Source organism: Betta splendens, chromosome 16, assembly GCF_900634795.4.
Source record: "Betta splendens chromosome 16, fBetSpl5.4, whole genome shotgun sequence".
Taxonomy (NCBI): Eukaryota; Metazoa; Chordata; class Actinopteri; order Anabantiformes; family Osphronemidae; genus Betta; species Betta splendens.
Window position 1 is genome coordinate 7559942 of NC_040896.2, and position 24927 is coordinate 7584868.

General features: G+C 45.2%; 4 protein-coding genes and 1 long non-coding RNA gene across 9 annotated transcripts; 1 reads left to right on the forward strand and 4 right to left on the reverse strand.

Annotated features, from left to right (window-relative positions):
* Window positions 1-1709: 1709 nt before the first annotated feature.
* On the reverse strand, window positions 1710-6444 carry LOC114842718 (uncharacterized). Its single transcript, XM_029128514.3, has 3 exons — window positions 6172-6444; window positions 4974-5470; window positions 1710-4882 (listed from the first exon to the last, which is right to left on the reverse strand). The coding sequence occupies exons 1-3, from the start codon at window positions 6442-6444 to the stop codon at window positions 4192-4194; spliced, it is 1461 nt and encodes a 486-aa protein (XP_028984347.2). The 3' UTR covers window positions 1710-4191.
* LOC114842722 (uncharacterized) lies at window positions 6281-16070 on the forward strand. 2 transcript variants are annotated; one of them, XR_003783485.3, is made up of 4 exons: window positions 6281-6415; window positions 6556-6636; window positions 7139-7236; window positions 12051-16070. It is a non-coding gene; the product is annotated as an uncharacterized LOC114842722 (long non-coding RNA). The 2 variants fall into 2 exon arrangements; XR_003783484.3 differs by lacking the exon at window positions 6281-6415 and having other exon boundaries at window positions 6500-6636.
* LOC114842721 (protein rapunzel-like) lies at window positions 8038-12507 on the reverse strand. The gene is made up of 2 exons (XM_029128523.3): window positions 12425-12507; window positions 8038-10283 (listed from the first exon to the last, which is right to left on the reverse strand). The coding sequence occupies exon 2, from the start codon at window positions 10256-10258 to the stop codon at window positions 9578-9580; it is 681 nt and encodes a 226-aa protein (XP_028984356.1). The 5' UTR covers window positions 10259-10283; window positions 12425-12507; the 3' UTR covers window positions 8038-9577.
* Window positions 14329-18997, reverse strand: LOC114842719 (uncharacterized). Of its 2 annotated transcripts, none has more exons than XM_029128521.3 (6): window positions 18869-18997; window positions 18452-18526; window positions 16934-18257; window positions 16072-16371; window positions 15716-15797; window positions 14329-15300 (listed from the first exon to the last, which is right to left on the reverse strand). In XM_029128521.3, exons 3-6 carry the CDS (start codon window positions 17286-17288, stop codon window positions 14895-14897), a joined length of 1143 nt encoding a protein of 380 aa, XP_028984354.1. In that variant the 5' UTR covers window positions 17289-18257; window positions 18452-18526; window positions 18869-18997; the 3' UTR covers window positions 14329-14894. The 2 variants fall into 2 exon arrangements, with proteins under 2 accessions (XP_028984354.1, XP_028984352.1); XM_029128519.3 differs by having other exon boundaries at window positions 18452-18565; window positions 18869-18982.
* Window positions 17741-24613, reverse strand: il21r.2 (interleukin 21 receptor, tandem duplicate 2). Of its 3 annotated transcripts, none has more exons than XM_055503153.1 (10): window positions 24003-24613; window positions 23706-23827; window positions 23180-23291; window positions 22928-23091; window positions 22691-22842; window positions 22436-22610; window positions 22188-22284; window positions 22015-22099; window positions 19750-21621; window positions 17741-18913 (listed from the first exon to the last, which is right to left on the reverse strand). In XM_055503153.1, exons 2-9 carry the CDS (start codon window positions 23773-23775, stop codon window positions 21082-21084), a joined length of 1395 nt encoding a protein of 464 aa, XP_055359128.1. In that variant the 5' UTR covers window positions 23776-23827; window positions 24003-24613; the 3' UTR covers window positions 17741-18913; window positions 19750-21081. The 3 variants fall into 3 exon arrangements, with proteins under 3 accessions (XP_055359128.1, XP_055359127.1, XP_055359129.1); XM_055503152.1 differs by having other exon boundaries at window positions 19470-21621; XM_055503154.1 differs by lacking the exons at window positions 23706-23827; window positions 24003-24613 and having other exon boundaries at window positions 19470-21621; window positions 22928-22990; window positions 23180-23271.
* Between the last annotated feature and the right edge of the window lie 314 nt (window positions 24614-24927).

Below are 24927 nucleotides of genomic sequence, written 5' to 3' on the forward strand. Positions count from 1 at the left end.
CTTGTGACTTTTAGTGATGAAGTCAACAGCTCTTTTTTTAAATCATTTACAGTAAGTCCACAATTGGTCAACAGAAGGAATCATAATTATGAGTCTGTATTGATGGGCAAACAACAGGAATGTGTATTTTCCTTTACGGCTGGGTTTCAGGGCTGACGTCTGACGTTTGGACTCTGGAAGCAGGAACCCAGACAGTGATGGCATCAGAGGCGCAGGGGAAGAACAGCAGATGGCCACGTGTTTACCAGCCGCTGGGTTTCCACTTAGACGCTTTACTGACAGATTGATTCCCCAGACATTCCAGACTGGTTTCTGCTTCATGCAGCAGGTAAATCTGCCGCTACAGCTGATGTGGGTCTGCACATTCCAAAGCTGTCAAACCATTAGGATTATTAGCATTTACCAACAATATGAACAATTCACAAACTCAACACTAGATGCTTTACTGTGGTTGTGTTTGTTTCCACTGATGATCTTGTGCATTTTGTATGTGTTCTGTTTTTTACTTAATAAATGTATCTGTGTAAAAACAACCTAAAAAATTAAATAAACTTTTATCTATTTATAATTAATGAAGGTTACAGTCTCCAACAAGCTCCTCCTCCTCATTAGCGGATCTCATTGGGTAATTGAGGCAGGCGGCCATCTTGTTGTAGGAGTTTATAAGGACTGTGTGACTTTACTTCTGTAGCGTCTCCTGCAGAGGACCTGTCGCGTTGCTTCTGCTGCTGAACCTACTACAACTAGAATGATTCTACATCCAGTTGTTCAGCTCTGCTAAGTTGTTTATGTTGCATCATGTACAGTAACGTTCACGCTGGATGATTTCACCTGCAAACAGGTAAAACCCAACACTCAGCAGTCATGACTGTGCATTAAGGAGGCTTTAAACATGTCAGCTAATGTTAGCTAGTGCCTGCTAAGTATTCTAAGCTAAGCTAAGCTAAGATAGGCTAGTAACTAGCTTAGCTGGGACTGTGCGGACTGGGACTCAATGGAACCAATTTTATCCCCTCTCAACTTATGCTGCTTAATAATAATCATTGCTTGATTTTGACCATCCTCATCCTCTGTTTTTCATCCTTTACTTCAGTATTTGTGTATAAAGATAGGACTGTATTATACGCAGGCTGTATATTTTCCATCCGTGGGGCCCAGTCATTGAGCTGGGAACCATTTAACTGTACTGGTCTTAACAACTGCCAACGAATAAGTTAATGTGTGGTGGTGACTATTTTACCCCCTGCTGTTAGTGAGTGAATTCAACATGTGTGCGAGCTTCCTATGTCCATTATAATTCATGAGCCAACTGCAACAGATTCAGCAAATCAACGACAGTATGAACGTCCTGAATCTCAGAACCCTCCAAGCCGAGACCTTAAAAGCATCCGCTGAGCGCGTGGACCTGCAGCCGGTGTGTCACTGAACAAATGTTTTAATGCGCTTTATTGAATTAGCCCACTCAAGCAGCAGCAGGCTGGTCGATGGTCCACTCGTCCTGATGGGTAATGGCATCATTCTGCGTGGGCCAGGATTGGCAGACACAAGCAGACGGAGCTCTCCTACCATTGATCCACTCTCTCCTCCAGGGCCACTCTGCTGCTCTCCTCCACCCAGTCTTTCATTTGTTTATGAAATATTGATATTGGCTTCTATCTCCTCTTGGAGAAGAGGAGATACAGTTTGACAGAAAGAAGAGGGTTTAGACATTTTAAATGTAATTGGTTTATTATTCCCAGAATTACAGCATGCTTTTATTGATTAATATTTTACAGCATTGTCTTGTTATAATCTTCAAAACTAAAGAATAAAACATCACATTTACCAGTTTTTTTAAATAGAATTTAAGGTAATGATTGAACTCAGTCATAGTTTTCCTCCATTCATAATTGGATAGAAACGCTTCAGAAGCAGCTCTTCAGTCCAGATCAGCAAACTGATCCGTATGTTGACAGCGCCCTCTTTCTGCAGATCACGTCTGGCACCACCAGATTTCACTCATTCAATGGGAAAACCTTACTTTAACCTGCCCTTAACCGCAGAACAGCATAACTCCAGCTCCTGCGGCATCAGATGGATGCAGTGGATCTGTCAGTGAGCAGAGGCTTTGGCCTCCCTTTAATGACAGTAAGGATTGACAGGCTCCCGCAGGCAGAGCCTTTTATGCAGCGAAGCGCCTGCTGGATCAATAGTTGTTACCGAGGCAAAGCCCACAGAACCACTAATGAATCCACTGGCCTCCGGCACAAGCTGCCTGAGGAGAAACCTCAGCTCTGAATCCTCCTTAGAGCAGTTTAGAAACCAGAAGAGTCAGGCCAAAGCATCACTTAAGTGTAAAAGCAAAAGTATCATAGAAAATAACCAAGCTGTTGACTAACGCGTCACGCCGGCGAGTTTCTGCTGTTTGTCTGTTGTCTGGGTTGTGTGCTGTGTTTGAAGTCTGGCACGCCCAAGTGTCTGTCTGTAGCACGATTTCTGCCTTTTCAACCTAGGATTAAAGTATTGATATGTGAAAGGTGGAAGCTCGTGTTAGTCACCTGTCTGGGATTCCAGCAGGTGCGTTGCTGTTTGTTTCAATGCAGCCCAGACATAACTGGACTGTGACACATTGTTTGGGTTACGTATTTATTTAAGGACCAAGCAGTGATGACTTTTACACTCATGATATTTGATCATTGACCCCCGTAAACACCCTCGAAACCAGCATCACGAGGAAATCAAAATGTAAAATAATCACTATTTCTATTTCCGTTCTTGTTTGAGACTGTTTTTAACTGAACAACCTGCAGCTTTTCCCCTGCAAACACAGAAACCTCTGCAGATTCAGTCCACTCCCTCCCACCCTGCGATGTGTTCTACAGATAATACTTGATGGATTCTGACATCTTTGATTTACGACAGACAGACCAATCAGCTAAAGACCGTCCACTGGGATGTAAGAGGATGTCCAGCCTCCGCACCGACACCAGGCTGATAGCATCTCGCTAAGCCCAGCACTTTGCTGCCGTTCTGCAGGATATTAGCTCAGCCAAAGGTTATTCAAAGCAGCGCTGCGGTCTGGAAATGCTGACTTACGTGTAAATATCAATTTAATTAGGACGTCCCTGTTGCTGAGGGTGCACTACCTTGCTTTAATGGGCACAGGCACTAACAGTGCTGCATAAATCACATTTAGACCAGACGACAGACGCAGATATTAGATTAGACTTGTTTACACCATTAACAATTTGTAGTTGGTCGTTAGTTGTCATAAGGAATCAAAGAATGGTCCCATCGATCGTGCACTGATTTTATTCTGGAATGTAGAAGTTAATGTATTTGAACACATGACTTTTGATATGGATAAATTCCTGTTCTTCTGATCCACATGTACGTCACCACTAGGTGCAGCCACGGGCTGTAACTGCTTATTAAAGGCTGAGTGTGAGGTGGGCCGTTAGCAGTGTAAAGGCTTTGGGTCAGTGATGACATCACTCTCACCCAGGCGGAACCATCACAAAGTGTGACACCGCTCCTGCACCGCTGCTCAGCATCGAGTGTTTAACGCTGGCGACTCCGGTGCCAAACGCCGAGCCTCTTGTTTTGTCACGCCTGAGGCTGCCCCTCGCTCTGTCAGAGTGATGTAGGCCAAAAAGGGGAGCGGGCCCGTGCACATGCAGCCTCAGCAGAACCAGCGCCCAGAGCAGTGGGTGCAGAAGGCGTTCGTCAGGGGAGACGCGATGTGGCAGCGGAGCAGCAGCACAAGACACACGGCTGTATACGTTCATATGCTGCCTACACTGTACATGACGTCTGAGGTTAAAGTAGTTTATAGTTTATAAATAAATGTGAAATATATAGTGGTGAACGTCATGATACAACAATTACATCCAAACAGTTAAATAAACATAAAAGCCAAGAAATATCAGGTCATATTAAATATTTAGTGTATGAGGATTTTTGTCTAAGAGCTGATACAAATGCTCTCTAGATTCAGGATGATGGTTTTCACAGATTCTTCTCTTATTTCAGGACCAGGTCATTTTTGCATGTCTTTGTTAAATGTGACCCGCGAAGGAGTGATAAGGAGTAATGGATGGACTGACTCCATCAGTGCATAAATGCATTTCTGAGCCGTGTTGTCCAGAGGTGAACAGGCCCCACACACACACACACACACACACACACACCCCTGTTGCTGCTGCGTGGTCTTTACTCTGAGTGAACGCACACGGCCACGTTCCTGTGTCTCTCCCAGTAGTGACAGTCCTCTGGGAAGCTCCAGGCGGCTGCAGACTCCTTGTGGCGACTCACGGCGTGAACCACGAACCCGCGCAGCTGCTTCTCCAGCGCCTCCACCGCGGCGGGCGCGTTGGCCCTCCTGGCCTGGGCCTCCATGGCCTGCCGGACGGCGCCGCGCGGCACCGGCTGCGGCCGGCTGCTGAAGGACACCACCAGGTTGATGTTGTTGACCTGCAGCACCTCGAACCAGTTGCGTCCCGACACGTGGTGGAAGCGCTCGCCCGCCCTCCAGTTGCGGTAGGTGCTGCCGGAGTGGTTGATGAGGCGCACGGACCAGCTGACCCAGTCGTACTTCTTGACCAGGAAGTGTAGAAGCTGCTGAGTGGTGTCCTGCAGACTCTCCTGCTTACTTTCTTGCAGGAGGTGCTGTGCATCCAGCTTCGCTTGCTGTGGGAACGCCGCCACACACGACGCGATGGCTGCCTTCATCCTGGACTCCACCTCTGCGATTCTGCTGCTCCACTCCTGTACTTTCTCCTCCTCTTCGTCCGGACCCTGGGTTAAAGCGCAGTGACCCAGCAGAGCGATCAGGCCCAAACAGAAGAGCTCCTTCATCCGCACACAGAAGTCCTCGAGGAGCCGGCGGTTCCTCGACACGTACCTGCGAAGCAGAGCGGCCATTTACTGCACCAAGGTCTTCACCTGGTGGCTCCACAGGAATATTCACTTATATAAATATGATGCATTATTACCTTTCAACCAGCTCTAAAACAGAGTCTCCAAAGGTGTTAGCCCCCATCAAAGCATCAAACAACACCAGCAGGTTTTTCTCTCCTCCTGTTTTTGCAAAATGTTCCAGGAAAAGCCTTTTCTTCACCTCCCTGAACTGCTGCTTTGCCTCCAAGATGTCCATGTACTTCCGGAACTGGTTCCTAATGTTCTCCTCCACCGCAAAATACTGTGAGTCCAGTCTTCCCTTCTTGATTTCACATTCGATGTCTTCCAGTTGGGTGGAGAGCACGTCCAGCTTGTTCTTCACCGTCAGGAACTGCTCCTTGACGTAAAACACCTCTTTGCTCTCCACGTTGTCCAAAGCCAGACGCACGACCGGGGCGGCGGCCTCGCACAGAGGGAAGAGCTCGCCCACGGCGCTCGCCAGCACCTCCGCCCCCCGCTCGAACATGTCCATCGCTGCCTCGATGGCCTCCTTCTTCTGGGCCACAACTCTCTCCAGTGAGTGGGACATGTTCTGAGACACAGAAGGCACAGAACTGGTCAGACACACGCGACGGTGGCATTGGTCTTTGAGCTGCATTGTTGAAAAAGGGACGTGCTGCAGTTCTACTAAAAAGTAGTTTCCCTCCGTCTTTAGGTTAATCATTAACTTCTATCCCTGAAGCATTGAGTTCAACGCTACTTAAATGTGATCATGCAGCACTGAGCGCTCTGCCGGCTATGATGTCATGTAAACAAAATGGGGACCTGACATATTTGGATGAATTGGAATAAATGCCCCTGTGTCTGTATGACTCGTTTCAAACCAGAAGAAGACCAAACTACCGTATTTAAATACATTTAAATATCTGATTGTCGTTGATCCACTAGAAACACAAATTATTTCTATTCAGACGTGTGTATGGAAGATGCTGCGTCACCGACCGCCTCCGCTTAAAGCGGGTATTTATTTTTTTCGACTAGACTTTGAATTGTTCTATTAATAGCGAGGAAAGAAATTACATACAAGTTCATAATGTAACTTTAAGAAATGCATAAATAGAAGACTAGTTTCCACGCCGCGTCACTGCACCTGTCATGCGCACCCAAAATAAAAGCGCATTTTTACGCACAGTCCCCTGAGAGCACCGGCCACACCTTACAGCAGCTCAAGCCCTTCTGATGGGACATGCGGATGCTGGCGTTAATGTAATAACAGATTTCCTTTTTCTGTACCTCAGATAAATGGCCCTGCTGCTCCTTCACGCCTAATGAGCACCAACAGCTGCAAACAACTTGTTTTTTCCCCCGAGCTTGAACAAATTCCCACGGTTCTCGAATCCACTGTGAAACTAGAGAGGGGTCCAAAGGCAAGGTCCATAGAAAACACACGCACTTAATATCTGCAAAGGAGAGAGAGACAGGGGGAGAGAGAGGGAGGGGAGACGCCGAGAGTGGAGACCCAGCGCGCAAAATGCAGGTGGGTTCCATTTTCTTTTCTGTGTTCATGTCACGGTGAAAGCGCGAGTCAGCTTCCCATAGGGAACAACGGAGCTACCTTTAAATACATGAGCCATAAATGTTTTTTCCACTCATTTACCATGTTTTTTTCCGATCGAGGTCCCCTGCGCACTTGGCGCAAATGCCTCACCGCGTCAATGCGCTTCAGCAGTTGAGGATATTCAAGGATACAAACGTGAGGTGAGGTCTGACATGAAAAATACAGCATTTGACTTTTGTTTGTTAATGTTTGTCTTTTAATGTTTGATAAAATTGTGGCGGTTTTTATCTTTATCACAGCTGATTCCAAATCACAAAGTGATCTTCGTGTTCCACTTGCTACGTGAAACGTCCTAAATATTTAGACTGCGGTAAAATCCATAATAGATTAGATGTTAGTGTGCAGGAGGCGAATTTGCCAACCACACTGTGTTTATTTATAACCACAGCAGTGGCGTGCGTCACCCATCCTCTGAATGATTGTCACGAATATAAATATTAGGTTGAAACTGTCATTTGGAAGCGAAATGATCATTTGTAAGGAATCAAAGCAAACGTCGCCACCTCCCGCACAGGACGCGCCCAAGATGACTATTACTAAAACACGCTCATTATGCAAATCGTTCGAAATCCCGCATGTCTGGGAGTTATTGGCAGATGGAAACTGCTTAAGACAATTTACTAATTCTGTCCATGTTTTCAGGTGAAAGTAAAATCCCCGAAACGCGCTCATGTCACGAGAAGAATGAGCACGAAGCAGACGACGTGCGTCACTGGCTCTGGCTCGTGCCTGCAGGGCAGGTAAGCGCCTAAAACCCTTGTATCGCTGTAATCTGCGTTTCATATGCTTGAAATGCTTATTTTCCTGTTGGACGTCCTTCGGTCTGTCGTAATTGCAAACCTGTTAAGCTGGAAATTGATGGATGAGGGCCACACCAGCACAATGCAAACGTTAATCACAGGTATTCTATGGTAAAAAGCCGCCTCTTTTAGCGCAATTTTATTGCTTATTGCGTTCTCGCACATTGGCTTGTCCAGGAAAAGCGTTATTGGCTCATCAGTTCAGAAACGCAGACGTGGCGACCGTGGCCCCCAAAGAATAAAACCTGTAACAGTGAGGCAGTTGATGGCCTGGCGCCCTCTGGCGGCCGCGTCTGGAAATTGTCATGAGTTTCCTGATGCGCCGTAAAAGTGGATCAGAAAACCACATCAAATTAAGAATGTAATTATCTCTTATATTATCAGGTAATTTTCTTTAATTAACGAAATTCGCAGATGTACGTTTGTAATGTATTATGTTCTTTTTTTACCGTGTTTGCGATATCCTTAAAATGTAACTTCAATCCAAGACACCGGCGCCTCAGATAGAATGCAGACACTCTAATCTAATTACAAACGGCTATGTAATCTTTTAAGCATTCTAATAAAACATGTATTAATAAATATTAAACAGATTAAAGATATGCCAATAAAATGGTTTGTGATCACAAACAGTACAAATAATTTTACCAGACACTAAATTATTCTACTATAATAAAAAAAAAACAGAACTGAGGTGAACAACTACTGGAAGTTGGAGCTCTACACAACAATAAAACACACTTGTTTATTTCACTCATGTTTATTTAGACTGGTGCATATATCAAAAAAGCAACTTACTGACATATGACTTTTTAAACAAGCCTTAAGAGTTTTGTACAAACGTTTCCCATCTCAACAGCATTTTAGCCTAAATATTTATAGAGGATAATGAAACAGTTATAGCAATAAGAGATTTGTGAAACTGCCCCCAACCCAATAAACCACTGATTGAATGATCTCACCTGGGTAAATACAAAAACCGATGAGGTGCAGTGATCACATGCTTGCTGACATATTTTACTGCGATGTTCAGTCCCACTAATGACACATTTACAGTTTAGCATGAAGAACATACATTGATTGGCCAAAATCCTATAATAAAACATGTAACTCATTTAGGCACTGTTGGTCAGATGAGGAAGTGCATGAAAAAAAACATCTAGCCAAAAATTATTTGGAGCTTAAGGTTAAAAAACAATCTAATAATGGATACAAAATATGTTAAAGGCTGTAAAATGTTGTTAAAACTTTGATCATTTCATCCATATTATAGCAGCACTTGGTGCATCTCCTGTGGGGAAAAACAGAAAATAGAAACAGAAAGTAGAAAGTGTTGACATAACTGCAAAGTGACATTTAACCCCCCCAAAAACCACCTGTTTCAAAACGAAAATATTATCAAATTATATTATCATAAAAGGAACAAACATTATTTGATTATTTAACTTCATCCCAGATAATATTTCATATGTGTTTTGTTGTAGTGTTACAGAATTGAGGTTTGAGAGAGGTTGGTTTTAGTGTTTTGTCTTTTAACTGGATATGTTCATTGTTGATAAGAGTTCTGACCAGCAGCGTCAGAATTATTAGTGCAACCTTTGGTAAAACTTGGTGGGACATGCAATGATGGACACATTCTTTCCTTAGTACTCGGTTTTGTTACTTGCTTTGGTTAAATTTTCCTTTACAATATTACAGGTTATATATATATATATGCATTTAACTGTAGAGTTAGAAATATAATCCATTTCTACCTCGAATGACAAATTAGCCTCAACAAAAATACAACACACCCTCATTTTCAGCTTCTATATGTCGCCCTCTGGTGGCGATCTGTTGGTAAATACACAACAGTTCTTTACATCCTACCATTCCTGTAGTGTAACACGGTCTGCAAAGAACTGCAAATATTAACTCAATGTGGCTATTATGAGACACATTGTAAAATTTCACAGTAACAACATTATTTATCATTTACTGGAATGAGCCTGTGGCTGATTTCAGTTGAAACATTAAGTGCTGACCAGACTTACAGCAAACGTTGAGCCAATTGATGCTAAAGAGCTGTCTTCATCTTAATCTGCATGGACATATATACACGCCTGCAGTACAAAGCTCGTGTCCACCAGCTTGGACCAATAGTGTTGTATCACTGGAATTTCAAGCAAATCAGCAAAGATGATTGCAAAATAGAGGAAAAGTGCAGAAGAAGAAGAAGCGAAGGGAATATGGAGCTGGATGTGACGGGAAAGCAGCAGCAGCAGAGTGAGGGAGGGCGTCCTTATTTGCATTTGCGAAGCGCCTCCTGCATCTTCTCCTGCACCTCCTCCATCCTCTCGGCCCACTCCTCGCTCAGACTCTCCTCGTCGTCTCCAATGATGGCCCTGTGGGCCATGAGAGCGATGAGGCCGATGCAGAACAGGTAGGTGAGGTGCGTGCACAGCCGCTCCATGGTGTGGCGGTCTCGGTCTGAGTGCTTCAGGTACACCTGCAGGATGGGTTTGCCGAAGAGCTTGGGTTTTCCCACCACGCCGTCATACAGCGTGTGCAGGTTCTGGTCGTCCAGGTCGTTCATATAGCTCTCCTCAAAGTCCGCCCGCTTGCGCTCGCGGAGCTCCGGCCGCGCCTCCACCATCTGCATGAACTTCCTGAACTGGTTCTTGAGGTTCCGCTCCACCTGGCTGAACTGGTTGTCCACCGTTCCCTTCTCGATCTGCGCCAGCGTGTCGCGATTCTGCCGCGAGATCTTGTCCAGGGCGCTGTTGACCGAGCTGAACTCGCGCTTCAGCTTCCGGATGTCTTCGTCGTCGATCTGGTGCAGCACCACCCGGATGAGAGACCCGACGACGCCGAAAATGGGGTTGATCACAGCCGCCGCCGAGGAGATGGTGGCTACGCAGTGGAGCACTTTGACCACGTTCTGCTTCACTTTGCTGTGGTCCTCGATGATCTCCTCGTCCATCGTGGTGTCGCAGATGATCAGATGTCTGTGTAAAACAGGCCACTCGGTTATTTCAACAATAAGTGGTAGAATTTACAGCACATTAGATGTTTCTGTTCCATTGTGAGCAATGATAAAACACAAGGTGCTTTATTTATGGTTCTAGTTTGGCCTACTTGCTTTTGTTTGGTTAGTCTTAATGAGATTTTCTGCTACTTATAGAAAATAGAAACATTATTTCCCTTTATTCCCACAATGTCAAACACAGCAGGCACATCTAGTCTCTGGAGCAGGAGGTGAACAGGAAGAACGGGTTGCTGACTTCACTCAGCAGTGAAGGAGTTAACAGCCTCTCCTGTGACACAGCCCAGTTCAGCACTGCAGCCTTTCAGCACCAGCTCGCTCTGTGCGCGTTTCTATGGATGCAGCCGATAGCTCCTCAGCAGCGGCAGCGAGCTGAATGGGAGAGGCATGAGACTGGGTGGGGACGGAGGCGCTCAGTGGGAAAACAAACGGAACGAGTGGCCGTCTATGGGATTCAAAGCCGCGTGGAGGTTGTAATTAAATGCTTGCAGTTAAAATTGTGATCAACTGAAGGACAGAAGAGTGAGCTTTATAATGTGATAATGTGATTTTAGAGCACAGTGGCTTCAGCGACAAACGGGGTCGGGGGGGGGGGGGGGGGGCTGTCTGGTCCTGCACCTCGGTGACTGACGTGGCCTAGATGTGTGGACACAGCCCACTCTGACATTGTCACGGTGGCTGAAACCAGCGGCCCACGAGGCCGAGCGAGGTGAAACACGCCTCAGACACTTACGTCATTAAATCTATTTAGTTTTGCTTTTCTTTCCTGTTGAATTCTCTTGTCCACTAGAGGGGGCCGTCTTCTACCTCCAACACCCACAGCACGTTAGTGATTTCAGCACCACCACTGTGGACTGACGGCACGAGGATTTAACCCTTTATCTTCAGGGTAATATTCACTGATGTGTTTAAATACTAAGGCTCCTGACAAGATTTGGCCTGTAAAATCTTGCTTGTTTCATGAGACTCACTTTGGTGAATCAGTTCACAAGATGTTTGACTAAAACATCAGAAGCTTCTGCTCCACATTCCGTTATTTAATATTAAATGTAAGATTTTCTTCTGCACTGGGAGGCTGTCTGAGCTTTACTGATCCCACACTGAACCTTTAGGATCAATTCCTATGTAGATTTAATTTTTTAACAGTAATTTAATTAATTTACCACCTCATGTAAATAAAATTGTTTTTATTTTGAAAGATATCGTGATATTGTGTGATCTTAATCAGTTTTACAAAAACTGATTATTTAATAAATATGGGGGTTATAAATTAAATATAATATAAGCTAAAAAATTTAAAAGAACAAACTATATTAGGTCTATATTAAGTCAGAACCTGAGTTAATATGTCTGTGGCCTTTAGAGCTGGCAATTCTAATCAGAGCTTAGAAAGAGATACATAGTAGACACTGAGTGTGTGAGCTTCTAAATGACTGCGTGTTTTTACAAACATGACTTTACTTTCTTCCTACTGAGACTCGGCTTTGGACTGTTGTTTGCAGCAGCTGTGTCTCACCAGGAAGTGTCTGCTGCTCTCACCTGTCTCCCCGCTGTGGGGCGGCCATCTTGAATGTTTGCTATGACTACAGCACGTCTGGCGAATCCAAATGTGCGCATCATATTCCACCAGAATCGTCCCTAAACTGCATTCATTCTCTTATTGTGACACGTTTCTTACGTTTCCGCCGTTTCCTGACGCAACGTGTCGCTTTGCTCTCTGTATCCACAGGCCCCATGCTGAGTGGCAGATGCTGTGGAGGTTCACCTTGGAGGCGAAGGGAGTTCAAATATGCGCACACAAACGAAGGCACGGAGCCACCGAGCGTCGTGTGACGTTCCGTCCGTGAGTATTGCACGCAGGAAAGGCTGGGGCCCAGCTGGAGCCTGGCAGCGCAGCTATGGCTCCCCCTAGCCGTCCGTCCGTGCTTCCTCGTTAATGCACACCATACTGCCCTGACCCTCCCTGTTCAACCACTCCTAAAAGAACCCAAAATACACCTGACGACCTCCGCTTCTGCCACTAAATGCGGAATATACCGTCTCCATCGGCCTCTCAGCCGCCATTGGGCTCTATTGGCGGCGCCAGAACAGAGGATTTCTTACCTTTTGACAGTGGCTCAGTCTGTACAGTACCTCCTTCCCCAAAGTCCCAACCTCGACAGCCTCCTTCTTCTTCCCAGCAATCCCTGCAAAAAGGACACGTCCATGTAAGATGAATATGTGGGGGTGATCAAATTGGACTGAATTGATTCTAAAGAGCCCCGAAAGGCCCCAAAACCCGAATATAGCCGTTTGGGCCTTAGACAAACCTACTCGCCAAAATGCGTTGGTTAAATGACATGTGAATAGTCTTAAACAGCAAACCCCCTCCCCATAGATACTTGATGCTACCCCTATGATTTCTACTTATTTTGGTCCATTCAGTAGTCATACAGTTGATACTGCACCGCTGTCGCCCGTCAGTGCGCAGCTGAACTCTCGGAGACTTTTTGTTTCCTTTTGCGCGTTTCCTGAACTCTGGAGAATATCTGGGAGACTGCACACATCCTGTTGAAGGGATTTGGGCGTCCGAGAGGCTGCTTTCTTGAGGAATTGACCAAAATAGCTCGACGAAAAATATTTAAATAAGCGCAAAATCCAGCGACGCGACGGGAAACTTATGGATCCAAACGGACATCTCCAAATGTGCACAGGTGTATCCAAAGACACAAAGAGCTTTCCAAAGGCTCCAAGAGCAAAAAAGAAGAGCGTGTCCAGCTTAAATTGTATTTTTAATAACAATCCGACCTTAAATTTACCAGCTATAGCAAAAAAATTAAAACTGCTATCAAAAAATGTCGTTTTAACGCAACGGGTGTGAAGGAGTACCAATTGGCGCAAAGGAACTACATAGACGTAAGTTTCTATTTTATAATTTTTAAAACATGCTACGCTCAAATAGATATTTATTCATCCTGAAAGTCGCGTAGAATAAATAATGCCCGTTTAATTGGCCGTCAATTAGACATAAAGCGGACAAAAACGCACCCCTTCCAGTGCGCCACAGCCGGCCGGTCCTTCCTCCAGTCTAGTCCTTATCAAGCGTTGATTAAACATGGATTCCTACGACTCTAGCGTTAAAATATAAAACGTTATTACCACGAAAACACCTGCAAACCGACTCACTGCGTCTGTGTGAGGGAGTAACTGCGCCGACGGTTGACGCGGTTTCCCTCATAATAAACCTCCATGCAAATTGTGTTGGCAGCTGCCGTTAAAGGATCCTGCTCCGTTCACAGCCAAACTGAGGTCGGATGTTTACGTCCTGTGTTACAACAGCACTTAAACAAAGGGCGTTTGCCTTCCTGTCGTGTCCAGACCTGAGTCCTGAGCAGGTCAACGACCCCCGTCAGAAATACCCAGCCGCGGGCGGCAGAAACTCACGAGGAGATCTGTGCTGTCTGTGGTGGAAAAACAGGAGTGAATGAGCCGATTGTCTGTCGGAAACGACAAAGTGCCCGTTCTGTGCTCAAAAGCGGCTGTTGACGCCGCACATGGGCGCATGTGCAGCCTTTATTTAGCGCCACATCACAGCCGGAGCTCCAACCGGACGCACGCGTGTCCTCGCTGCGCATTTGCCGCAGCAGCTGTCAGACAGATCAGGTTTCATGCTGGAGTCTATGAGCCATGTATGTTAAGTCCTATATGATACTACTGGACTACACTTGTGCAAGATCAGCTGTGGGTCGAGCTGCGGTCGTGATGCTTAATGTATAGTGTCCCGACAAACAGCCTCTGTTGCAAAACGTCCTTGTGTGGATTCCTTTTCTAACTGGGGGCAAAAGGAGAGGTTCAGGTTCCAAGTAAAGCATCGACGCTCAGAGGCAGAGACGTGTGCAAATGAAACATCTTAATATAGACGAAGCTTTAATGAAGTAAAACCCCTCGTCTTTATCTCTAAAATTGCTTCACAAATCTGTTAACGTCTGTGAGACATCGCAGAATCATCAGTTACAAACGAAGCGTGAGAAATTGAAATACTGTTTGTTTATTGTAACTTCCAGGTAAAATACATCGTCACGTTCATCAACTCAAATTTTACCAAACAGAAAATAAATGTTGGTGCATTTGTTTAAGAAATAACTAGAGCCAAATGTTGGCATCCATTAATAGGAAAACCAAAACAATCGGATTTAATTTTTGATCAAATGCATTTAAAAAATAGCAACGAATGAATGAGCATTGGATTAGATGCGGGTTGTAGTTACATGTGTTGGACTGAAGGGGCGCTGCATTTCCACTCTAGCTCTTTATTACCTCGTTCAAAAGCTTAGCGTCTTCAACTACATTCAATGTATTCAATGTCACTGTAACAAAGAAGAATCCGGAGTTGGTTGCATGATGTGAATGCAGTGTTCTCAGGTAATAGCTGCATGATTTAACTTTGGAAGTTTCAAATGTAAACACTAGGTCGAAACTATTGGGCGTCACATCATAAAACCTGAAAAAAGCCTAGAACTTGTTTTTATTGTATTATGAGTAGCTAATAACCAAAATACAAACATTTACACATTTAGTTTAGTGTCTGCAGGAATCAACTGCACATTATTCCTCCACTGTTGGTGTGGGATCCTCCTGTCTTAGGCGTTTCCCCTGATGCCTCTTTGTGCTGCAGCAGGTGTCCGTACTCAGGTCGGTGGCGAGCGATTTTTCGGGCATAGTATCTCTTGGACGCAGCTCTCCACGCCTCCCTCTGCAGCATCTGAGACTCTTCAGGCAGCTCAGAGATGAGCGACCTCCTCCTTCTCTCCAGAAGCGACATGGGCGGTGAATAGTGAGAAGCTGGGATGTGGGGAAAGGGGCTGGAGTGTGAAGGGTCTGCCTGCTGACGGGCCACTTTCCGGGCATAATAGCGTCTGGAAGCCGCCCTCCAGGCCGCCCTCTTCAGTCTCTGGGCCTCCTCCGGTAGCTCTGACATCGGCACAGGCTTCTTCCTATTCCTACGGCGGTCAAGAGATGAGAAAGGACCACACAAGATTGTACTGTAAGTTCACTAAACATTTCAAAGAATAATTTTTCAAATGTATGAAATAACAATGCTTTAACTTACATCCCAAAAGGATTTTACAAGGTTCAACTAAACTAACAAATTGTTCGAGACTGGAATGAAAATTGTTTTTCCCAGTTTAAAGAAAAAAAAACTTCTCACAGTAGTGGGGGATATGTCATTGTTCCAATAACTTATAACGATCTTTAAATCTAACCTTATTTTCTGAAAGCTGAAAGATTGCTGCAGTGACATAGGGCAGTAGTTATAGAAACATTTGTTCATGATGGAATTTTTGTGGAGCTGGTAGCTGTAACTGTAAACCACAGGTATTTAGCTCATGTGTCACATGTACTGTAACAACTCACCTCAGGTTATCCCCCTCTGCGACATGGTGATCTTCAGGCTCCGCTTGAGGTTTCTCATTGATCTTTGTTTTCTCTCTGCTCTCTTGTTTTGTAAAAGTCAGAAAAGATGAACAGAGTTTTAGTTCCACGAACCACGCTGATGAATTTAAACTCTCATGCTATACTGTAATTAATTGAAAAGAAGCATCAATAAAAAGAGTGTTCTCTGGTTAAAATGCTATAGGTTTGACAGATTCTATACTACCAGGTTCCATACCCAACCATAGTATAATTAAATCTGTATGACAGAAGAAGAAATGAAATAAACTCCTGTAACATGTGAATGTATGATGGTAAATAAAAGAAAAATATATTACTTGTTATGCTGGGACCTTCTTTATCGTGACATGGACTGTCTCTGATCTCCTGCTGCTCTCCCAATCTCCTCTCGCTCATTTCCCACTTGATCATGACTGTGTCTATATCATATGGCTCTTCTTTGACGACGAGGCCACTGGGAGATGTAGTCAAATTCCTGGCCACCTCTGACAAACCTGAGGCCTCAGAGGAGCGGGAAGTGTAGGTCTGATCCAGCCCCATTCTGCTGGGGGATGATGGAAGAGCTGACTCGTGGCTCTGAGAGGAGACGTGTGACGAAGGCCTCGCAAAAAGTCCAACTGTGGAAAAAGAGAAGCAACTCGTATTGGTTATATAGAATAAAGTTTTATCTATAATGTTCAGACAAGATTCCTTGGTCTTATGTTTCATTGATATACTTTATTAAATAATGTTTTTCATCACATACTATTGAACTACTATATTAAGATAAGATTAATTTGCCAAATTTCTGTAATCTATTGCTGAGTCAAAGTCCTTGTTTAACAGCCAAATCGAAAGTGATCATAAATTTTTACAACAAACTAGTATAATTATTTATACACGCAATGATTCCACTCATTACTTACTGTAGTTTTTTTATTTGGTTAGATGTTCTTTGTTTAGGGGAACATTAGTTCCCATCTATCTTGGTTTACGGGGACTGATTTGAATGTGACACAGAACAACATTAATTCATTGATCATATTTGTATTGCCTTTCACTCAGCCTTTGTTACATTTAGGCAGTAATAGCATAGAACATTTAATCCTACCAGAGATATTTAACACGTACTGGTAAGTAAACAGGAATGACTGCGTCTATTAACCTCCTCGTTTGGTGGTTATGAACCAATCTACTTACACGAAAGGCTCATCTCACAGTCCTGCTGACCCGCCGTCACCTCCGGGTCCAAACAGTCTGGTTCGGACCCGCTCGGCTCTGTGCAGGTCTGTGGCCCGGCCAGGTGGCCGCGGGTGCATCCCTGCCGGCGGAGCACCTGCAGCTCGTGCTCGATCTCCCTCAGCCTACGCTCCAGCCGCTGGATCTCTTTGTCCCGGTCGCCCACCATCCGCTGGTACTCCCGGGTCCTGGCGCTGTTGACGCCGTACAGCACGTTCAGTATGGAGTCTATCGCCAGCCGGATGGCGTTTTCCACCACGCGCGCTTCCTCGTCGAGCAGGTGCGGATGCAAAGTCGCGCTTTTGGCCAAATTCATCCTTTGGGTCGAGTTGTTGACGCCAGTGAGCGGTGTAGAAGTGTCTGGGGATGCTAGGCTAACACTGCGGCTAACTGCGGACGCCCGCCCGCCCGCACATACATACAATCACATTTAACAAACAAGTCCAACAAAAAACTAATTCACGCCCGAAAAATATACAGAGAACAGATTTGTAGCAAACCAAGGCTGTTCAGACTTACAGCACCAGAAACCAGGTTTGCGTCCTGCCGTGCGCACTTCTTCGCTGCTCTCGATGGGTGCTCGGTCTCGGACCAGAGCGCCACCTCGTGGCACCTCGAGACACGCGTCTGCTCGAGTAGAGGCCTAAAGAAAACGGCAAATTTCTCCCTTCGAAACCTCATTTAAATCTTAACTTTATTTGAAATATAACGTTTATTTGATACATTTTATTTAGGACATGAATTGAAGAAAGAGACACCAAAACTGTGTTGATTTACAAAAAACCTAATTTATTCATATCCTCCTCAGTAACTACGATAATTTTTAATAATCTATTATATATCTATATAAATCTATATAATTAGTGTACGCAATATTAAAAAACGTAGAGAATTATTGCAATACTAACAGGGCGTGTGAAATAATGATTCACATGTTATTATACTGAGCAATCACTGCTATTTGTGCAGCTTGCCTATCTTTTCTTCAGCTATCATGGACCTCATCAGGGGATTTGAAGTTTTTGCCTGTGTATCTTTTATATTATTAAAATTCACATAATTAATATTTTAGATATCTGCTTGCATGTGTGAAGCATTACTACTTGTAATTTAGTTTTGATTCTATCTATATAGCACCAAATTAGGTTAGGATCTTACTGAACAGAACAGTAAACATAGTTATAGGTAATTGGTCTTGAGCACAAGTCCACAGTGGAAATGAAACACTCTTTAACATAACAAGCCTCCAACTGAACCAGACTCAGGATGCTCAGCCATCATCAGCCTGAAGTGGTGGAGGAGGAGAGAGCAGAGAGAAAAATGAACCTGATGCAAATCAAGCTTTAGCTGACAGTTCCCCCCCACACACAGTGTCTCCTCATCATGTTTTTGGGTAGAAACCATTTTAGAAGTAATTGACAGCTACATGGGAAACATGGTTCAACATCAAGCATGAGCTGCAGGAGTTTGTTTACTTACCATACATTACGTCTGGATATAGAAATCATTGCCTCATAACCAGGTACTTCTAAGATGGTGACATCACACTTCCTCCTGATTTCACACAGGAAACGATGACATGATTCTTGAACTCTAAGGAAATTAATAGCTCACATGCTGAATAATCACAAGTCACCCATCAGTAAAATGCAGCACATGCTTCACATCTGGAAACACATTAATGGTAAACAGTACAATAATACAGGTATTGTGTCAAGTCAAATCAAAACTTAAACGGTGGACACCAGTAAAAACCACATGTTCACAGTTCTTTGAAGAAAAAAAAACAAACTGATAAAGTTCTTAGAAAAACTCAAAAGTGTTAAACCCTGAGTTTCAGGTTCAAAACGTGCTGGCACCGTGTGAAAAAGAAGAGAACCCAGCATGGTGCAGTACCTGATGGCAGGAGTTCCTGTGATGGACCCCTGCGTCTCAAACAGACTAGAAATAAGGAAAAAGACATATTAGCCAAGCACAGATCTACAAAATGTAACACAAGCAACATTATGAGACCTTTGAAGATTTAGCTCACGATAAAGCACAAACTCAAAGTCTTGATAAGAGCTGTGACCCTGTGTCCTGTTTCCTCTGTAAATGTCAGACGAGAGCTACTTTAAAAAGACAGTTTTTGTGTTAATTTAATGTTAGTGTCAAAAGCTTAGTTCAATCTAAGATTAGTCTCCATCACTTATAAAAGTGATTATGATTATAATAAACAATCCACGGACAGACTCTGCCACTCAGCAAAATCTGTGTTTTATGTAGTTGTTTCAAATAGTCAGATCATTTTCGTTGTTATTGGTTCTGGATGTTTCTTCTCTGCTGTCTCCTGATGGTTTCTTTTAATCTTTTAATCTAAGATCTTGATATTAAAATATGTCTTAAAATAGTTATTTTGCAAGTCATTTAATAAAATAATACAATTATATTAACTTGAATATTAAACAAACTAAAAATGAATATGAGCTGATTACACTGACACAAAAGCAGCACCAACCATCAATCGCCTGCAGGTTCTAGTCACCACGTCCTTGGACGAGGAACCTAAAGAGAAAACCCTCGTGGGCAAAGGGTGAAAATGTGAACTCCACATGGAAAGTGTTTCCCCACGCAGACGGGAGTCTGGGGAAAAGTGACTCCCGTCGAAGGACTCCCGAAATGACTGCGAGGAAGTCACCTTCTACCGCAGGCTAAGCACGAGCTCTGAATTCTGAATACAAACACTCCACAAACCACAGCTGAGTGAAGCGTGTAGTTGTGTGGGAGGGCGGTGTCACCTGTCATTTATCTTTCTCTTTATTTCACACCGCCGTTCGTCACCATGTCTCCGTTATGTGCAGGTGTGCCGTCCTGGTCCGGGTCCAGGTGTGCCGTCCGGGTCCGGGTCCTGGTCCGGGTCCTGGTCCGGGTCCAGGTGTGCCGTCCGGGTCCGGGTCCAGGTCCTGGTCCTGGTCCGGGTCCTGGTCCGGGTCCAGGTGTGCCGTCCGGGTCCGGGTCCAGGTCCTGGTCCTGGTCCGGGTCCGGGTCCGGGTCCGGGTCCGGGTCCAGGTGTGCCGTCCGGGTCCGGGTCCTGGTCCGGGTCCTGGTCCTGGTCCGGGTCCGGGTCCGGGTCCTGGTCCGGGTCCTGGTCCGGGTCCGGGTCCTGGTCCGGGTCCGGGTCCGGGTCCTGGTCCGGGTCCTGGGCCACCCTCCTTAGGGCTGACCCCCCACAGAACCGCCTGACTCCGGGTTTGTCGGTGGGGAAAGCAGCGGAAAAGCTTTTTCCGCTCGAGTGCGTCGCTGCGCCCACAGACGAACAGAGGCGTGAGACGGAGCCGGAGACGCGTCACCCACGCTCCCTCCACCTTTAATTCACCAGGCCTCGCTCACGTCGACGCGTCCGTGCGGGAGCTTCGTCTGGTTGCTGCGGACATGACGGAGATCAGAGACTTTCTCGCGATCGCTCATCCCGCGTCCTCCTGCCAAACTTTCCAGCTGTTGCCTCTTCTTCTACTGTTTGTGTCCATACTCTTTCTACCGCCAACTACTGGCGTCATTCATTAGCGGTGAAGGAAATCCTGAATGTCAGTGAAACAGTATTTTATGACTCCAACATAAAATGACCAGATACAAGTGTTAGATGTTTAATTGTCACATTACTGCATACATTCATCCATACTCCTTTTGTTTAGATAATAAGTTTTTATTACTATCCTTCATTCCAGGGAGGTTTTCACCAACCCATAATAAAACTAGAAATATCTATAAAAGCGTCTCTCAACTCCAGAGCTGTAATGCATAAAAACAGAAATCTCCAGTGAAAATACTGCACAGTTACATGTGATCACATTCTACAAACTTTGAGCAAAGTCCAGAAGTACAGTTCATTCATAGATCAGAGCGAAGGCTCAGCGAGGCGTAAGCAGTTAAACGGCTGCTTCTCCACAGGTGAACTGTCAAAAGGCCAAGAAGCCAAAAAGCAGGAGAAACCTTTAGCATTTCTCAAACATCCTCAAACTTGAACTGGCTCAACAACACGTTTATTCAAAGCACAGTCGTTTTCAAGTACGAGTCTGATTGGGCCGTATTCGATGCACAGCTGTGTGTCACAATCAACGCCTGTCACAGTTTTAGGTGTGGTCCTCGTCCCGGGGGGGGTCGGCGGCGTCGCGTGGGCTGCGTCCCATGGTCACTAACACAGGAACCACCCCCTCGGCGGTTTTGTTGAGGATGCAGTAGTCGCTACAGTGGAACGGGGGCGACGCATCCACAGCAGGACTGGTGGGAAGGCTGCAGTCGGGGCTCTCGCTCAGGCTGTCGAAGCTGCAGCCCGAGTCCGAGCAGCTGATCTCAGAGGAAGCTTTGGCCGGAGGCGGCTCCACCTGAACCCCTCCGAGGCTGAAGCCCCAGATGGAGCATGGGAGCTGAGTGTAGGAGGAGTCCCCAGGACAGAGCACAGTGACCGGAGAGGAGGCCTGGTGCCTCCCTGGCAAACCCACGTAGGAGGTCTGAGTCTGGGCCACCGGCAGCATCACCGGCGCCTCATGGAGACCCAGGTTCTCCTCCAGCTCCTTTTTCCTGGGTTTAGGCTCAACAGTCACAGCATCGGTCATCAGCGTCTCCTCATTTTTATAGATGATTGTACATTTGCTTTTAGATGAAAGCCAGTCCTGCAAATGAAGTAGCAGACAGACGCGTTGGTCTGTTAATGACCCACAAACACTCCAGACCCACTGTCTTTGCTCTAAGCTGCTCTGCATCAACAGCACACGCTGCTGCAGCTGGAGCCGAGGGGTTCTGAGCAGCTGCTCAGAATGAGACAGGTCAGTGACGCTGCACTGTGCATGCACCCTGACATCACTGACGCGTGACCTTTCACTATCACAGCCATCCGAAGCACACAGTCAATACGAGGCTGGAGCAGCAATGACTGTGCACCAGCACCACATGAAACAGAGGAGGACGCCCCGCGGCGCTGACTGAGGGGAACCGGGAATCGGATCATGTCATCAATGTGGGGTCGTTGAGGTGTGTGTGTGTGTGTGTGTGTGTGTGTGTGTCACCTGGAGGTTGCCTTCATATTGTTGAAACAGAGGCTGAAAGAACGGCGCCGGCGACGGTGTATGAGACAGAGTTTTAATCTTCATTCTGTCAAACGAGTCACGAAGAACAGAAATGTTACGTTTCAACTGTTTGACTCAGACCCTCAGTGATCGTTATTATTATTATTGCTCACCTCGCAGCAGGACTGTAGAAAAGGAAGAGCAGCACTGCAAACAGCACACACACTGGAGCCAGGACTTTGGTCACAATCACTGGTGTCTTCTCACTTCCTTTAAGAGGGTTTGTGAAATGTTACAAGATGTGATTTTATCTGTATTATCTCTGATAACGGAGTGTTTGAGACTCCAGCATGAACTGAAGACACTTCGCTGCCTTTCGTTCCATTGTGAGTCACACACAGGCAGAGAACAGACTCGTTACCTGGCTCTTCGTCGTTCTCCCAGCATGTCCACTTACTCCATTCACTCCAGATTCCACCAATATAGCTGGAATAGGACCGAACTTTGATGCAGTATCTGTTGTGTGATTTAAGCGAAGACCTTGAAACCGATAAAAACTCCTTTTTATTTGTTTCCTGAAACGTCCGGTTGAATGGCTGAAACAAGCAAACAAAGTTCTGTCAGGATTCTACAAAGCAGCTGAGGAACCGTGTGTGGCGGTGAAAGTGAGTCTTACTTCGCTCTCCTTGCTTTTAGCTGCTTCAAGAAGGATTTCGTAGTGAAATTGTTTGGAGAAATAGGGATGATCTTCATACCCACTTTTCCAAGTGAAGTTGAAGACTTCTGGTGTTTGTTGGACTTTTACATCATACGGGACCGTCAGACGAACTGATAACACATTTTCATTTCAAATATGAAAGCATTGTATGATTGTTCGCTTAAAGCATTCTGAATAAAAACACGCTGCACTCACTGTGTTGTATTGGAGAAAACCACTTTTCCAGCAACTGGCAGCTGTCGGGTGCAGAACACAGCTCTATGGCGTAAACAGAGAGGAAGTTAACCGTCCTCGAGTCCACCACTCTGCAGTCAGTGTGGAAGCTGCGATTCCTCCACACAAGTGGACAGTCGAAGGTCCTGTTTCCAAAGATCCAAAACCAATCACAGAATGTGACATTTCTGGCTAAATGTGTTTATCAATGAAGTCAAATAGAATTTTATTTACCTGGCCTCATCTAGGTCCCTGAATCGCAGGCTGTAGGTGGAGTTGGCCGGATCACCAGTGATGTTCAGGACACAAGTCACCGTGTCCCAGTAGGCAGTCACACATGAATAACCTGAGTTATTGTCAATATAGAAAACGAATGAATGGATTAAATCAATTAAAGAATATCAATTACCCCAGAAGCCCTAAAATATGAAGGTGCACAGATGTGACACTACAACAATGCAGTTTAATATTTCACTGGTTAAACTGGTGCTAGTTTTTTCCTGTCCAGACCATCTGCAAATCTGACAACATGTCAAATGACTAAAGGCTTTTTTTATCTCTAGGGTTATGACAAAACCAGGTAAATGTCAGCGGTAAAAACAGATAGGACAGATAATGTTACAGAGAGATGACATGAATAGCTGACATTTCCCTGTAACCTCCCACTGTGGCTGATGCCTGGAACCCATGAATCGATCACATTAGTACAGGCTGGCAGATGCCACATGGTTTAAACCTGGGCAGCTGAACGTGAACGTACCTGTGCTGCAGCTCGTCGCTGTGAAGATGCTGAAGCAGCAGCTCACGAACACAAAGTGTGGATGCTTCATGTCTCCATGGATACGGGTCTGACTGGGCCTTGAATCCTTATTTAATCTCCCGCTGAGGTAACAGGGCACAAATCATTGCAACTTAACCAAACCTTCAGAGGAAGCTGGAGTTTTTACGAAGCCTGTCATTTACTGCGATATGATTAAATACACAGCAAACATCACATCCTGAGTCCATGCTGTGTTGAAAGCAGAATGAGCAGCGTATGAATGGAAAGCATCATTACCTCGGGGGCTGCCCTGCTGCCGCTGAAGGCTGACACTGAATGAGACATGGAACTGAGGTTTAATTTATCAGCAGGAAGTCAAACCATTTTTACGTCACCCTTTTTTTTCTTGGTTTGCCTCCACTCGGCTCGAGGCCCCTGTTGCTGCTTTGTTCTTCGTGGCTGACAAGTTTTTGTTCATTGTAGAGATTTATGAGCACAACCAGCTGTGGATGTGCCGCTGCTCTGGATGTTTAGCAATAAGTAACTAAGAGAGTAAGAGTAACAAAGAGGCAAAACTGTTCCTTTTTATGATCAAGTCCTTAAATCTTCCTCCTAAAGGTTCCAAACACTAATGTTTTGATAAGATGTTCCGGCTGTAGGTGTGCGACTGGTTTGAAACCTTCTGGTAACAGTGACGCTGATGATTCACTGTCACACTCGTCTCCATGAAAATCTTTACAACTTAGATTCCATCGTTACCGTAACATGAAATATTCCATGTAATTTCTAAATCCTGTAAAGTCACAGTCACAAATGTCGGAGCAGAAACAACCAGACATGGACGCTTTCATCCAGTTAATATTGTTCTGATTAACTTACCTACAGTATCATGTGCTTGTGTCTCCAGCGTGTTAACGGGTCTTGAAAGTGGCAGTACATGTGAATATTCTTAGAGCGTCTTGTGGCTTCACAGTCAGAGTGGTGAGGTGTGATTCATCCCCACAAGCAGCCAGGGCTCCTCCTAAAACCCCCACAAGAACAGGGGCATCGGTTTAAAGCCTAACAAGCACCAGGGTGGATCTGATTCATGCTCCGACACAGAGTGAAAGCTGCAGGACACTGGAACCACCAACACCATGAATATGTCACTAGCTTCCATGTAAAAGTGAAGCACTTTAAATAATAGGAACAATTAGAAAGAGAAGGAAGTGTTGTTGCTTTG